This window comes from Branchiostoma lanceolatum, chromosome 14 (assembly GCF_035083965.1).
Source record: "Branchiostoma lanceolatum isolate klBraLanc5 chromosome 14, klBraLanc5.hap2, whole genome shotgun sequence".
Classification (NCBI taxonomy): Eukaryota; Metazoa; Chordata; class Leptocardii; order Amphioxiformes; family Branchiostomatidae; genus Branchiostoma; species Branchiostoma lanceolatum.
The window spans coordinates 7,393,977-7,411,127 of NC_089735.1; the positions used below are offsets into that span (position 1 = coordinate 7,393,977).

Consider the following 17,151-nt stretch of genomic DNA (forward strand, 5'->3'; position numbering starts at 1 on the left):
TCCTTGTATATGAACAACTATTCTGCCTCTGAACTACTAATAAAAGTCTTAAAGGTATGATCATAGCTATCACCAACATTTCCTGTACCAGGGAGCGTCACATGGGTGTGGTCAGAGTTATCTTCGACATTTTCCGTCCCAGGGAGAGACACACATGTGTGGTCAGAGTTATCTTCGACATTTTCCGTCCCAGGGAGAGACACACATGTGTGGTCAGAGTTATCTTCGACATTTTCCGTCCCAGGGAGAGACACACATGTGTGGTCAGAGTTATCTTCGACATTTTCCGTCCCAGGGAGAGACACACATGTGTGGTCAGAGTTATCTTCGACATTTTCCGTCCCAGGGAGAGACACACATGTGTGGTCAGAGTCTAGTCATCTTCGACATTTTCCGTCACACAGGTGTGGTCAGAGTTATCTTCGACACTTTTCGTCACACAAGTGTGGTTAGAGTTATCTTCAACATTTTCAGTCCCGGGAAGCTTCACATAGGTGTGGTTAGAGTTGTCGTCGACTTTTTCAGTACCAGAGAGCTTCATACAGGTGTTGTCGAGGTTGTCGTCGGTATTTTCCGTCAGAGGAAGCTTCACATACCCATGTTCTGAAACCTCAGCGGCACTAGCAGACGCGGGGACAGGATTGTTGTCCTCTGAAAGACTCTCACATTGCTCCTCCCCTTCTCCACGTCCAGTCTCCCGTGATGCCGCTTTGTTCTCAGGTACCGACATGTAGTCGTGATCTGAGTCGCTCTCAGCGGCACTAGCAAGACTCTCACATGGCTCATCCTCTTCTTGCCGTCCAGTCTCCCGTCCTGATGCTGTGTTCTCAGGTAACGACATGTAGTCGTGATATGAGTCGCTGTCATTATCGGTTTTTATGGAATTGTTTAAAGTCAAACCCTTGGCGTTCTTGTCGTTGTCATAGTGGCCGGCTGTCTGCTTTTTGTCATGAGATGCCCCACCGCTGGCCGAGGTTGCCGTAGCCTTCCTGTCGCTGAGGTTTCGTCCCACGTCTATCCTTTCGTTGTCGTAGTGTCCAGTTACATGTGCCTTGGCATGAAAAGCAACAATGCGTGAAATTGTCATGTTCGTTTTGTTGTTTGGCATTGCTCTTGTTTTAACCACGCCCCTTTTGTTGTGACTACACCTGTTCCTTTTGTCTCTACCAGTGGAGGATGTATTCCCTTTTCCCCCACTGGTCGGTTTGCCTAGGGCTGTCTTATGTGAGTGTTTAGTCACATCATCATCGGAGAACTGGTCCTCGTTCTCATAGTGGCCCCCAACTGCTCCTTCAGTGTCTGAAAACTGGTCCTCGTTCTCGTATTGTCCGTTTCTGTCTCCTTTCGTACCTGAAATCTGGTCGTCGTTCTCATATTGGCCGCCTGTGGCTCCCTCAGTGTTTGAAAACTGGTCCTCGTTCTCGCATTGTCCGTCTTTGGCCCCGTTCGTACCTGAAAACTGGTCGTCGTTCTCGTATTGTCCGTTTCTCTCTCCTTTCGTACCTGAAATCTGGTCGTCGTTCTCATATTGGCCGCCTGTGGCTCCCTCAGTGTTTGAAAACTGGTCCTCGTTCTCGTATTGTCCGTCTTTGGTCCCGTTCGTACCTGAAAACGGGTCGTCGTTCTCGTATTGTCCGTTTCTGCCTTCGTTCGTGCCTGAAATCTGGTCGTCGTTCTCGTAGTGGCCACCTCTGGGGCCATCCGTGTCAGAGGACCCGTCATCGGTGCCGTGTTGTTCGTCTACAGCATTCCTTTGTGCGTTGGAACTGTCCATCTGACGAGCTTCTTTACACTTGCTCACACAAGCAGCTATGACTGCGAAAACAATAGTGCATCCGCAGAAAGAACCCAGACCTGCAAAGATGAGTTGATCGGTTGACAGTCCAAACCCCGGGCGATTTGTGGTAGCCTCTCCGACACCTTTATCTACTGATGGGGGTGTGACGGCCATGATTGTCGTCGGAAACACTGAGCTGTACCCTCTGGTACTTTTCTCAGTGCCACTACTGACGGTGAGCACGGCGGATGCGCTTGCATTATCTGTATGATCAGCTGTCACCTGACACGTGTACGTGCCATTTACTTCTCTACCAATCCCAGGGATGTTCAACACTGAGTAGCACATTCTCCTAGTGTCCGAGCTAGTGATGGGTGAGCCTCTGCAGAGCGTTTTGCTCACGTGCGTGTAGTTCATAGAGTACTCGTAGCTTGGTTGTTTGTAGTCTCCGTTTGGTGCAATCCACAAGAACAATAGGCCTTCCTGACAGACTGTCCGACAGGTGAAGGAAACGTTACCTGTAACGGTCCCATTGTCTAAGGTAACAGTCACGTCAGGTGAGGTGCACCTGAGATCCTCCCAACCGACCTTCCTGATATCGATTCCCTTTCTAGTTGCACCGACCATGCACCAGATGTGCCACCTTGAAGGTTGATTTTCGAGAAGCCATTTCTTGATTCCTCTTAACTTACAATCGCACTGCAGCTGAGTATTAAGTAAATGTAGACTCGAGAAGCGGCGCAGTTCATCAATATCCGCGATCGATGTGATGGGGTTACTACTCAGCACAAGATCACCCTTAACTTTTGACGGAATCCCTTCGGGAATGCTAGAAAGACAGTTCGTGCGTAGACTCAGTGTGCCTAATCTGTCTAGTCCGGCGAAAGCTTTTCTACTGATGTGATATATCTTGTTATCCTCCAAGCTCAAAGTATACAGCTGGACCAGTCCTTTAAAAGTACCTGCCTCCAGTCGCTTAATCTTGTTCCGACGAAGAACTAGTGTTGTTAGAGACGGCAAGTTTTCAAATGTCCCTGGTTGTAGCGTCACAACATTACAGTCCACGATAGACAGACTCTTCAAAATGTCATGACGGGGAACGTCCCCTGTCTCAAGGCGCGTGAAATTCTGTTGCTGAATCCACAATTGTTTCAGATTCGGCGGCAATGACGCGGGGATGTTCCGGAAATGACAGGTTGTCCAACACGTCAGGGATGATACATGAAGACTCAAGTCACGCTGGCAACAATTTAGGTTCGACTGAACAGCTGTGCAACTGGATCCCTTCAATATTGCCACGAATAACACTAAAGCAAACAAACTTGCACGTCTCGCAGTCATAATTTCCGATCTGTGTCAGTTTCAGTCGTTAGCTGCATCTTAAAAACTCACCTAGAGCTTCGTAGTAAAGAAATGCTACAAGAGGCAATGAGGAATAGATAGTCTTGCCTTTTCTCCTTTGCACATGTCGACATTTCTCCACACTTGGGCTGCCATCTCGACTCGTGACTGGAAGGTCTCGACATAAGAAAGCAAGTAAGCATATGTCGATGAAGGCTGTACCCGTTCTATAGTGATGTAATCTACATCAGAGTGAACGAAACCAGTGACTCTGATAGAGAGTGCCCGGCCGTTCGGCCTAGCCCTTCAACTTTCCTTCACAGTCTTCCAGCACTTTTTTGGTGGTCCTACTGTAGGCAAAGATCTTCTTGAAATGGCAGTACCCGTTTAAACGTTGTAGGAGTATATCACTATTCATTATCATCTGACGTAATGACCTAAATACCATTTTGTTTTTTATAGATGCGATTACTGATACGAGCAAAAGAGATGACGAATACACCAGTCATATGTAATGTTTTTCTTTTACTCGAAGCGGACGAAGGCACCAGCGGCTTAATAAACTGAATATTTTGCGCTCTTCTTACCTTTTGATCTAACAAAGAAAGAAGAAAAAAAATGATTGCGTTCTCAATTCTCTCCCACGTGTTAATGTTAAAAACACAATAACATAAGAAATGTATCGATTGTTTTATATACAGAATAATACATTCATTCATGTCTAAAAGTCTTTAAAAGTATGAAATAAGCTTATGCTATATAATGCATCTGCTTTGAATAATGTTCAGGAAGAAAATTCAAGAAAATAGTGCCGAAAATAATTTCATCAGATTGGTAAAACATAGTATATTGGAGTTTCCTTCACAGCCAGTAAATCCTACATCGGCTACCTACAGAGATGAGAAGCAGCACTCTAGTCAGAAGTTCTGAACAAGGTGTCTGACAGACACTGAAATGTCAGCAGGTGAGAATTTACTGGTTGTGAAAAAAGAAAACTCCAATATCCCTAGAAAGTAGCTGTATTAACAGTAAGCTCAATACTTTGTGGTAATGAAACATGTGTTTGATAAAATTATGGTGGATACTGCGTGAAATGAGCTCGAGTGATTAACTGTATATGAACAATGCTAGCAGAACAACATTGAAGACCGATCGAGGCGCTTAATATCCCACATATAATTTATGTATGGATATACATTTATCTTCCAGATTAATGCATGTTGTCTGAAACTAAATGCATTAACGATTGGTGCGACAGTTTGATTCAGTATGCAGTGCTATTTTGTAATAAAATGTACATTCTTTTTCCAAGTGAGTCTACAGCAGGGGGCGTTTCTGTGGTGCTCAAAAGAAATGTTGACGCAGATACAATATGTTTGGTATGACTGGCACAGACGATTCCCATCAGTAATTACACTGCACTGGAAATGTGCAGCATGCATTGTTTAGCTGTACAAACAACTAAACTACAACTAATAATCTTTTTGTCTATGGATGGAGTACCTAAGATACAGTTCAGGGGTCAGGCCTATGTTCTTATTATAGCTAAAATCCTATAGTATACGGACACACGTAGCTACTACAAACAAATAAGCTTAGTCAATCTGAATAAGATATACAGCATATAACCTTCTATTTCGAGGAACTACAAAAATGGAGATTGCCTACAAAACTACGGTTTTATAGCTCATTTAGTGACATATCTTATATTATAGAATACTGTTTACACAGTTCCTTCACATACATTTAGATGTATTTGAATACTAGTTTAATAAATATGCTGGGTGCCCTATATATTCCACTGTTTTAAAAATATAAATCAGACTTAGCAAGTTTAGAATTAGAATGTGAGCATTCGAAATTAGAGATAAACATAAGACAACTTAGTTTCTAGAACAAGTCTGAAAATGCAATCTTTAGTTTAATGCACCATGCAGAGGTTTGATGATTACATACTATTTGTAATCCAGTAATAGCTTTCGATATAGATGACGAGGAACACCTGATCATATATAACAATAAAGCATCACCAGTGAAAATTACTTACCGGTTTTTTCTCGCTACTTTTAGTCAAAACTTATGTTGTGTATTGTTTACAAAGAGCATTAACGTTGAAACAGAGCGTGCTATATATGTGTACATATGCTCTTTACTGCTGAATTGGTCCTGTTACCGGACTGAACCTTAGGTGGCTACTTTGGATTATACATGTATCTCTCATATCTATATGTATTTTTGCACTACGTAGTCAAAGGTTTCATTGTCGTGAATGATTAACTATAGCTGCTAGTGCCATTCCAATGTCTAGTGGCTATTTAGCGTTAATATACCAATTAAAATGACTGAGATACAGTCTGTTGTAATCTAGCGCCTGGTAACGTCCATACAGACATGTCCACATCCGTTGGAGCAGCACTTCTCTCCCGCAACACACTCAGAGTCACTGCTGCACTCCTCAACGCAGGTACCGACCATTCCAGTGGTGTCCGGGCATTCACCAACTGTGGCTAACACACAATTATAAATCACGGTCAAAAACACATACATTAAGGTACACTCCAAATGATTGGATAAAATTTTGAAAAATTCAGACGTTTCAGAAGTCTTGGTTAATTACACCAAACGACAGACGTTTCAGATCTTGGTCGTTCAGTGCAATATAATCAGCTGTGGTCGCGCCGCGTGCTTGCGAAGCTGGTGTGTTACGCAGAAGGGCAGTTATACCGGCTATATAGATACACATACAGACAGCATCCGCATGTCTTCTACTGAACCATCTAAAATTGTTTTCACATCGTTAACATATCAATTCAACGTTATAGTATAAAACCTGGTTCTCCAGTTCTTCCCTTTAGTCACTGACGAAAGACAGCTGTCTGAAACGTCTGACGGTTTCAAAATTTTATCCAGTTACTTGAGTAACTGTAATTTGGTGTATCTTATGACCCGAATGTCTAATTTTCATCGACGTGCTAAGGTATACTATACACAGTTAGCTACCATTATATGTTTTATATCATCAAAGGTGTGCTTTGTCCTTAAAAGACCCAGAAGCTCGGCGTCAAAATTGATAAAGGGGGGCTGATGCAATAACTGCTTCAACTAAAAGCTGGACAGTGGGATATGTTGAAAAGAGGAATAGAAAAGAAGAGGGAAAAGAAGAACCAAAAGAACTCTATAGTTTTGTGTGGATATAGTGTTTCCTCAACGGAAAAAATAATGCCTGTAGCGATATGTTTGCATGGAATAGAGGTCTACATATAACCGCACACTGACGAAAAGTCCAGAATAGCTGTCAACTCTTTAGAAAATGTACTTGTATGTCAAGATAAAAACTGATCCTTTGGAGGAAAAGGCACCCAGCCTACAACACCAGCTACAGTACAATATTGTTTACATCTTATAATTAGAGCCGCTTGGTATTCCCACTAAGGCCATATTGATTTAATGACAAATGGATGGCATCCTGAGGAAGTCCAAAACTGATGCGAGCGTACGAATGGAAAAAAAGCCTGACAAAAAATGCCTTCATTATGAAATCTACGGGGTCAGGAAGGATGAACAAAACTAAACACAGAGAGTATGGTATACTGAGATATACGTTCTTCATTTTTGTTCTTTCAAAACTTCTTCTTCGACTTTGGAATGGACCCTGCATTCTAGGACATTAGTATCCGTTTAAAAAAAAAGCCTTTGCAACTAACAGCATGCATTTTTTCATTTTGCAGCTGCTTTTTACGATTTACAGTATGGCCGAAAACGTTTTTCTTGGAAACGGACGAAAATTGATTTCTCGCGCGGATGTCATCAATATAATCAAATCAACATGGCCTCAAGTGCAAAGATCTTACCCGGACAGCATACAGCCCAGCGGTCCGCCGGGTGAGTTTGGCAAGAGTGAGTTGAAGGGCAGTCCTCGCGACCAAGACCCCGCCCACAGAAGATGTTAGGTATGTACTGACCCCCCGACGGGCAGTAGGGGTCTGTGAGTTGAAAAAAAAAACTCCGACGATTTGAATGGTTGAAATCTTACAATTAAAGCTTTCTCTGATGTTCACAATAAAGGCGTAAAGGGATACTAAAATCTTGTCAGTCAACTATCGTCCGAAACACAAACACAGTACTAGATACATATGATACTGAACATTACTTTTTTTTTAGAATAGCACTAATCAAATAATGTCGATTACTTTGTGATTGTAAGTTGTATGAGATTAGCAGCGAATGACTTGATGTATTTTGGGTTGATTTATGTCATTGTTATTGCTGAATATAGCCAAGTTTTACTGTGCAATGTTACGGTTATTAGCTAAATGCTTAAAGCCAGGGATTGCGTATTACAGACCCTGAGTTAAACAAATGTGCTCGTACCATCGCAGCTAACTTCGTTGTCATTGCTGTCGTAGAAGATTGCGTTGCAGCCTCCACAGTAGTTAGCCTCACAGGTTGCACCCGGATGTGCGTCACATGTGGCAGAAGCACACGGGTCTGTGAAACAGTTGACTTGGGACACTCCAGGAGGGCACGGGGTTGCTGCATGGCAAAAGCAAAACGTATCGTGCTACATCATACCCGATACACACTGGGAACATTTTCTGGACGTACAACAACGACGTACGTCCGTTTGACGTCCGTCCCCTTTTTCCTGGGTGAAAATCGGCTCCGCGCGTCGTATGACAGGCTCCTTTATGGCCCGTCAGCGTACGTTCACCCTGGATGTAACGTAGGACTAAAAAAATCCTGTTGTTCGACGCGCGGGTCGATTCTCACCCAGGAAAAAAGGCGACGTACGTCTAGAAAATTTTCCAAATGTGTATCGGGTGTTTGTTTGTATTGCATACGCGGTAAACCATGGAGTAACACACCAGGTTTGTACTGAAGACTACAAGCTGCATATCCGGACAGATTGATCGACTCACACCGGGAAGGACCCCTCATCTTTTCGATAAATATATGTGACTAGATGATGACTCACCATATACAGCAAGGCCGGAGTTATTCACAGGATGTTTCTGTCCATAAGATTTGATTTTTTTGACAATCGACAGGATGTTCCTGTGAATAGCTATAGCAGTAATTACTTTTGAAGATGACTCACAATGTAAGTTACGCCTTTTGACATACGCCAGGCCCCCATTCAACTTGACGGCGATCACGTTGCGCTCAAGCTGCGTAATACTTTAAATTTGTGCAACCCTTGACTTCATTATTGGAATATCCTTCAAGATGTACAAGTAAGACGACAAAACACACATAGCGTAAAAAGATTCGTTTTTTTGACAATGAAATTCGTTGAGCAGTGCGTCAAATTTTACGTCGCAGGGCGATCGCAGTGAGGTCGCCGCCCTGGTGGGATGGGTGTGTAATAGGCAGCCTGAAGGTGGGTCAGGCACTGTTATGTTATGAATAGCAGGAGGTCAACGACCGACAAGACATGCTTGCTGGCTGAACGGTGAATTGACTTTATGGGTGGGGCAAGAAACCCGCACTATAGAGGACCAAGCTGCCCAGTATCATTGTAGATTTTTCGTACTCTCCTAATTGAATGAGACATGCTTGAATGAGAACAAACTGACGACAATGGCTCAACTCTAACACATGATAATCAATTGGGCAGTCTAACTAGACTTACAACGCCGTTTCCATGCTAGAATAGTGACTGTGAGAGCTTCTGGTGCAATCCTACACCATGTAAACCAGTCTGGTAAGTAACTAGCAATCTTATATGTGCATTGGTAGCTTGCGTTCTAAATCTTTGTTGTCCCAGGTAGATACTAGTAGCCTGATTAATTCGCACTTATAGCGGCCCGCCCATGGTCAACATCCGAGGGAAGGGGCCATTCGCAGCCTCCGACGGTGGAGTTAGCGTTGCACAGACTAAGCCACAGACTAAGCCACAGTAACTGTGCGAAAGATGACGCACAGCATGACTCAATTCAAACATACAACAGAATGTTATGTCTACAAATAGCTAGCAGGGACGAGAATTCTTTCCCAAAACTCTAACAATGCATTAACTCCAAATTCGACGTACGTGTTACCAACCACGTACAGTCATCCGAGTAAGCAAAAACTTGGGAATGTTGTGAGTGGTCGGCAGGTCTTGGTCGGCTTAGTGTGACCAAGGAACTCAGAAGCGAGGGTCTGACAGAACAGGCCGTCGAAAAGGATTTATCATTCAATACCATTAGACTGCCGAATTTTGTACGACACACTCGTAAGACTTCTAAAATTCCCTAAATATGCTATCGTACGACAAGTGTGAACGGGCGCCTCGCGAGACATTGTTTGTGTATAACAGTTTTGACAGGACACTATCTTTATATCGTTGTAGAGCAATACAACTAAAACTACTACTTGTTACTTTCGTCAACTTTTAAAGTACAACACAGCGTTGTTGAGTTTACCTGGAGGTGATGTTGTTGCCGGTGGTGGTGGCCCAAAGGGTGGGCCACAGCACACAGCCACCCCGAGCAGACACACGGTCACAGCTGTAAACAGGAGAGCCTTCATTTTTGTAATCTGTTCGGACGTCGGGCGGTGACAGGCGGTGACTGGCAAATGCTGACACTGCCTCACAATGAAAATGTGAGACGACAGGTTGCGTCACACCAGTGGAAGAGTCCACTTTGTTCGGGTCTATATAAGTCAGTTTCATGAGGTTTTGTGCTTTATCTTTCGCTGCGTGTGAAGGGTGATCTAGTTATTCTTTTTAGGGGGAAAGAATGGCGTTAACTTACTGTTTCCGTAGACGCAGCTTGTTGAAGGCACGTGGTCATAATGGTTTGTTCCGACCTCGAGGGGTGTACGAATCCTGTGACACGTTAGACCGGTCTTCTGTTCTATGAACCCATAGATCATTGCGCAATCAGCTAACATTGTCTCACAACAGAAAACACATTAATAATATTGCAAAAGTACATTTAGAATATCATTTGGATAGCTTCCGTCAGATTAAAAAAAAAACTTACAAACTTCGAAGACTTAACTTAAATAGATACAATATGATATTCTCATAAAGTCACGTCACCGATGCAATACATAACTTTTACCAAGAAAAATTGCCTTGTAATTTTTTCACCGCGTCTTTTCAAAGCTTATTTGAAGTCAGGCTTATTCGAGGACAAAGTAAGCAAATGTCATTTGAAGTCATATGTGTTTGAAAGAATGTAACCTTTTGTAATATACCACTTATTTTTGGTGAGTCAGACTTCATGAATGGGGAGAAGAGAGGCCATTGGCCTTCCTTGTCTTCTTTGAATACATGAGGACGACTGTGTAATTAAGGGGTCATGGCTAACAGAACGAGTCATGTGATGCCATGCAGGAAGGGGAGGGGGGCAAGACTGGATGGAAAGACTCTAAAGCCCCCCTCTTATTGGGATACAACTAGTTGGCGACTAGTTGCAAATGACAGTCGCCAACTAGTTTCGGGCTTAAAACAGGAACCATGGATGAGACTGGTATTGGATGCCACCATGATCCCTGACCCTAAAAGCTAAGGATGTGCTTAGGTTAAAGCAACTAAAACGGTACATAGAATCTATCATCCTCTGATATCAGATGGACAAACAAGATGACAGATGAAATTTACAGAGACGTTTATTCTGTTTGTTTAGATTAAAGTATTAGATAGAATTTGTTAAATTGTAATTGTGGTGTCTACTTTGGTAGTCTACGAAATACTTTGGTAGTCTAAGAATTACTTTGAATAGACATGAGCTCTGTGTAGCTCTACATGTTACCGACCCAATGTCTTACACTACCAGACAGTGCAAGACGAGTCAGTTCTTTTATTCATAATCTGGATTATGAAAAGCTGGCTTATTTATGCGCAACCATGCAACTGACGCCACTGATGTTGTGCCCTTGGGAAAGGCACTTTTCACGACTTCCCTCGCTCCACCCAGGTGTAAAAATGGGTATATTGTTTTCTGTACGTGTACCGTTAATATAAGTTATGAAACCTTTTGTGCGGTGCCACGTCGTCCTTGTCTGTCAAAAGTCGAAGTAAAAATAACATACTTCAATATTCCTTATTTGTTGTCTCTATATCTCAAAGGTGTATTGAAGAGTAACTTGTGTTCGTAACTGTATTGGCCAGGCTGCCTACAATGTGAATGTCACGGCTGTAAATTGCAGACTTGTGAGGGTCTGGAAGTTTACGTTTAACTTAGCTGAATTCCTTGGGTAATTTGCTGCTTACGGTATTGATGGCATTGCATTAAATCTGTTTCGAAATTACGTGAATGATAGAAAAAATATGTGACTCTGAATGGAACCATGTCTATCTAGTGCAAGGAAATTCACTGTGGAGTACCACATGTATCAACTTTAGGTTCTCTACTATTCTTGATTTACATCAATGATTTAAAAAGTGTAGTAAAAGCCTCCTCAATATATATACTTTATTCTACACTGTTTGCCGATGACACCAACACATCCCTTTTTCCCAAGTCTTTGATTCTCTGATACAACTGGCAGATAAAAAAATGTCTTAAGTAGCTACATGGCTTGAAGAAAATTAATTATCAATAAATACAAGGATCAATAAATTTCAGTATCTTCACATTTTATTTCCTCACAAACAATTATCCCAATATATATGTATTTGATATTTCTTAACCCTTATTCATTTGAACACAGCTATTATAGAAATCATCTTCATATTCCTCTCTTCCGCACATGATCAGCAAAGTCCTCGGTAAAATACGGATATGTCACGATATGGAACAGTCTTCAAATTTACGAACAACTTATTTTCTGATGTTACAAATCAATCTCATAAGACATCCTATAGCCTCCTGTCATTGCCGCATAAGTTGAGTTCTTATCTAATCTTAATTCATATGTAAGCAATTTTTGATTATTCTAATTATATCTTCATCACTTTCTATGCGTTACTTGTATTATTTAATTGTCAAGTAATTAAGGTAATTAAGACTAATATTTCATGTTTAAAAGTGACCTGAAAAGCCATCTGATAAGCCATCCTAGTTCCCTGTGATATCCTCATATGTTCAGTTCTTATCTTGAATTATATCATTAGTTATTTGATTAACCTTATTATCGTTATCATATTCTATGCATTGCTTGTCTTGCCATATTATCATTTATGGACTATTGGTAATTAAAGCGATAATAATGTTTAAAAGTGACCTAAAAAGCCATCTCATCAGACATGAACCATCCTAGTTCCCTCTAATACCCCCATATGTTCAGTTCTTATCTTATCTAAATTATATTATTAATTATTTGATTATCCTTATTGTATCTTCATCACTTCCAATGTATTTCTTGTATCACTTTATTTATGGATATTGGTAATTAAGACTATAATCATACATATGATTGTGCTGGAAAGCCATATCATGAACCATCCTAGTCCCCTGTGATATCCCCATATGTTCTAATCTAATCTAATCTAATCTAATCTAATCTAATCTAATCTAATCTAATCTTATCTTATCTCATCTCATCTCATCTCATCTCATCGTACCTTAAATTATATCACCAATTATTTGATTAATCCTGCTGTATCGTTCTGACTTCCAATGTTTAACCTATATTATTATAAAATTACTTATTATTATTTATCAACTATTGGCAATAAAGATTATTATCAATTTTGATTAGTACAGAGGAGAAGAGCGTAATATAAGCTATATAGGTTTATCCTCTCCTCCTCCATCTGTTTTTTCGTATATCAATGTTATCTATTGTGCAAATAAATAAACAAAATACTAACAAAATTTTACAATACAAGCTTCCTCTTCAACATTAGAATATTAAGTCAATGTCTAGTCTAGACAGAATAGATTTAACTTAATTCTAGGTGCCATGGGTTGTAGCTTTATCAAAGAAACTCATTAATGCCAGAATGTATATGTCGAAACATTCGGAAAAAAATGGAGGATTCTTGTCCATATTGCAAAAAACACATAAAACAACCCAGCTTCTGTTTTATTTCTTGAAGACGATTTTCACCACTCCCATCAAAGGTGCTTCCACTGCCACAGACACCAGGAAGGCCAAACCGTAGGATAGAGTCAGGTGTCCCAGGAATAAATAGATCTGAAAAAAGTAAAACGGACATTTGAAATCAGCCAAGAGAACCATTATCCTAAGACTAGATTAGGACATGTTCAGTGATGTTCAAGTCCTGATTTGAATATACCAGTTTTAGTGGAAAAATATAAGGATTGATTAATGTATTAAAGGAATTTAGTATTTCCCCATGTAACTCACAGGAGGAGTCAGTATGTTTTGCTTTCGTGTATAATTGAGCAAAGGCATTTACTAAGTAGAGGACCCAAAAATACTTCTTCCTGAGCACAAAAGCCATTTACCACCCAAAAATCGTGACCATAGCTTGCATATAGCACGAGATATCAACACCCGAAGTTCTGATGCAGTAACAAAGAAAGTCGCCGGGGGTGGGGCAAAATCTAATCATGTCCTTGACATGACATGACCTAATCGCATACTAAGTTTTATGAAAATACATCCATTTCTTCTTGAGTTTTGGTGCCAAACCACATACAAACACGCACCCAACCGCTACCAAAAACATAAGCTTCTTGGCGAAGGCAATAATGCAGCACCACCCAGCAGTGGTAAGTAGAACCAGTCAGTCAGAGGAAGGTGGCAGAGGGACTGCTCAAACGCTGGCAGGTGATTGATTGCCACCGTGTACAAACAACCTCAGTGCCCGGCATGCACTAAAAAGAGGGAACATGTCGCAAATGTATATGTATTAGCCTCTATCAGGCTTCATAGATTGCTGGAAAGAGTAGAAATTGGCCGAATAGACAGAGAACACGCAAGAGGAGTTAGCCGACCTAAGTCAAAAACTAAACCTCCGCTGGCTAATTCCTCTGGCATGTCCTCTGTCTATTTGGCCAATTTCTCCTTTTTTCCAGTGACCTGTTCCTGCTATTTAGTGCATGCCAGGTACTGAGGTCCTTTGTTCACAATGGCAATCAGCTGCCAGCGTTTGAACTGTCCTTCTGCAGTCCTTGTACAGAGTCTACATGTACGTATTATTAAGTACTCGTTACTGTATACATGTAGAGAATTGTGCATCAACGTACCATAGTGAACGCGGAGTAGTGGATTTTCACCTCCATACTAAGGTATACTGCAAGGATCACCAGAAGATGAATCAGATAGGCACAGTAGGTCAGTCGGCTCAGGGGCACCCAGGCGTCCCAGGAGAGGATGGTGTTCACCACTCCTGTAGTCAACAAAGTACGTCACAGCGGTTTATGGGGCCCTGTGGCGTGGGGTCGTGTGGTGTAACGGCAGGATTTTCGGCTCAGAACCCAGCGGTCCCGTGTTCGAATCCCCTGACGCCACCGACGTTGTGAAAGGTAAAACCACTTTACACGACCTTCCTTACTCCACCCAAAAAAAGTATATTGTACAAATTGATTGTTAAACTGTTAAAGTTATGAAAAACGTGATTGCGGTGCCATGTCGTCCTCTTCTGTTAAAGTTATGAAAAACCTGATTGCAGTGCCACGTCGTTCTGTCTGTCAAAAAGCGGAGTAAAAAAGGGTCAATGAGAAATAGTGGTCCAATCCATCCTGTACTTGGCTCTCTGAATACAATACGTGGTGCCTTAAGAGATTGAACGGTAAATTTATTAGGAACATGATGTCTAGTTATCCTAACAATGAAAATGTTACTGAACAAAGAGTGAAGGGCAGAAGCTGACATAACTACTCACTCGATTGTAATAGATCAATATGTTAACTAGTAACAATTAGAGTTCAGATGTGAAAAACCCATAATCCATAAATCACTGTGTTTTTATTCAACAAAACACTATAGCATCTGGCGCATGAATAACGCAGGCAGGTATTCGAAGTACGGTCAAACCTGGCCGGGCAACCAACTAGCGCAGGTAACCACATAGACCCGATTTACACACAAGTTTTCGGAGTCGACTCAGGGCTGTGTGTGAGGAGCTTTGGGCTGCACAAGTGGAGTTTTCCTCCTAGAAAATGCTACTTGAATGGCCTAGGGCTCTCCCTGCACAATCCAACTCCAAGTTGACTAAAAAAGGGGCTTAAAACAGGCCCGTTCATTTTTTTACATACTAGTAGTTAAACTCGCCCTTTCCTGAGCAACTACCTGTCCTCAGCAACCATTTTCATTAGTCCCTTGAGTGGTTGCTGAGGACAGGTTTGGCTGTGTTTACTTACCTCCATATCCATGATAACATGCGACCACCACCCAACCAATCGCCATGGCCCACACGGTACGATGGACAGTCAGGTACAGCACGTTCTCGGATTCCGTCTGGAAAGTAGTCCCGTTGTACTTGCCGTATGTTGCATACAACACAGTCAAGGCAGTGGCAGCGGCAACAAGCCAACCAACCGGCACCAGCATCTTCAAGGCCTGGTACAGAAATGTGCGAAATTCGACATCAATTTAGTAACAGGGACAAACGTCATCATTTGGTGTCTTTAGGATTTCCTTTCTGATAGACAACACTCAGTTTGAAAGTTCAAGATTGTTATCGGCATCTGTCGTTTCAAGGTAAGAACAGGTATTATAGATGTTCATCATTTCAGCCTCAGCAATAATAGCACATTAAGTGTCGAAATGCATACACGTGAGGACAGATATACATTATTAGTTCGCCGTATTGCAACTACCATTTTGATCAACGTTATGATGAACACATAGATCCAGGAAACTAGTGTGTACATGACGATAAAGAAGAAGCGCTGATTTCAAGGTTATATGATTCACTCCCATGATTTCGTAATGCCAGAATACTTCTGTATGATATGGATAGCAAAACAGCGTGGTTATGGCTTATACGCACTAAAATATTGTTGAAGGTGCAAACATGTCTTTGACTCACCATGCTCTTAGTCTGTTTCCTTTTCATCTTGGTAAGCAGCCAGCCAACAGCAACCCCCACCAGGTACGGTCCGATACGACAGTATGGCTTGATATAGTATACGGACTGAGCAGGCTCACCACTGGAAAAGAAATATATAGAAAATAAATGTTAACAATACGTTTTATGGTGATATTTTCAATAGCTAACAGATTCACATTACATTGCGCCAGTCAGTGAATGACAGAAACTCACATATCGAAACATTTTTTCCCTGTCAAGTCAAAGGTTTGAAGAACTCGAAATTATAAACTACGTCAGTAGTAGTTAGTTTGTGTGTAATGACATGGTCTGTGCTTTCAGAAACATTTATGGTGTGGCGTCGTGTGGCGTACGTAGTAGAGCGCGTGGCTGTCAAACAATGGGTCGATCCCGGGTTGTGCCCAGAGACATGTTCGAACTTGCGCCGACGTTGTGCTCCTGGGAAAGGCACTTAACACGACTTTCCTCACTTCACTCAGGTGTAAATGAGTACCTAGCTCATCTAGGGTTAGGCTGTCCCTCGGATGTCCCTGTCCCGTGTTTGGGGAGAGCCACACCCCGCGCACGTAAAAGAACCCACCACAGCTTTCGAAAAAGAGTAGGGGCATGCCCCGGTGTGCAATGGTCCAAATCCTTCTGTCGTTGGTGATTCACTACAAATCACCCGGATGGAGGCCTGGCGAAAGTCCGTCTCGTATCAGCTATCATTGGCTATACGGTGATTAACATCATTCACCCGGACGGGACAACAAGCTGGCGCATCCCTGTCTTGTATGACAGCCAACGAAAGGGTATGTCACCCCGTAAAAAATGGCGGTATAACCCAGTCGTAGCGAAAGCACATCGACTGAGGATGATGATGGTATCCTTACCCAAGTTGCGCTTTCAGATCATAGTCCCAACTGATGACTGCAGTGGTGATGAAGCTTGCCAACAGGAGAGCCATCTTCAAAACAATCCCAAATATCTGCCATCTGTGAGGAAGCAGATGTATCATTAGCAAATTTTGAAACAATTTCAGTCAAAAGTAAGACATTGTTTTGCCGTTTCGCAGCTCACTGCTACATTTTTTATGATAAAGAAATATGCTTTTGATACAGATTAATGTAAGACTTGATCTTAATTTGTACTT

The 17,151-nt window shown here is 41.9% G+C and overlaps 2 protein-coding genes across 5 annotated transcripts; both read right to left on the bottom strand.

Annotated features, from left to right (window-relative positions):
* Positions 1-268: 268 nt before the first annotated feature.
* On the bottom strand, positions 269-9,895 carry LOC136448449 (WAP four-disulfide core domain protein 2-like). Of its 4 annotated transcripts, none has more exons than XM_066448010.1 (4): positions 9,526-9,880; positions 7,490-7,651; positions 6,970-7,101; positions 269-5,625 (listed from the first exon to the last, which is right to left on the bottom strand). In XM_066448010.1, the coding sequence occupies exon 4, from the start codon at positions 3,116-3,118 to the stop codon at positions 374-376; it is 2,745 nt and encodes a 914-aa protein (XP_066304107.1). In that variant the 5' UTR covers positions 3,119-5,625; positions 6,970-7,101; positions 7,490-7,651; positions 9,526-9,880; the 3' UTR covers positions 269-373. The 4 variants fall into 4 exon arrangements, with proteins under 4 accessions (XP_066304107.1, XP_066304108.1, XP_066304109.1 ...); XM_066448014.1 differs by having other exon boundaries at positions 4,793-5,625; positions 9,526-9,717; XM_066448011.1 differs by lacking the exon at positions 6,970-7,101 and having other exon boundaries at positions 9,526-9,888.
* A 1,716-nt stretch (positions 9,896-11,611) lies between these two features.
* On the bottom strand, positions 11,612-16,113 carry LOC136448100 (O-acyltransferase like protein-like). Its single transcript, XM_066447236.1, has 4 exons — positions 15,999-16,113; positions 15,328-15,526; positions 14,212-14,354; positions 11,612-13,192 (listed from the first exon to the last, which is right to left on the bottom strand). Exons 1-4 carry the CDS (start codon positions 16,023-16,025, stop codon positions 13,082-13,084), a joined length of 480 nt encoding a protein of 159 aa, XP_066303333.1. The 5' UTR covers positions 16,026-16,113; the 3' UTR covers positions 11,612-13,081.
* Positions 16,114-17,151: the final 1,038 nt, after the last annotated feature.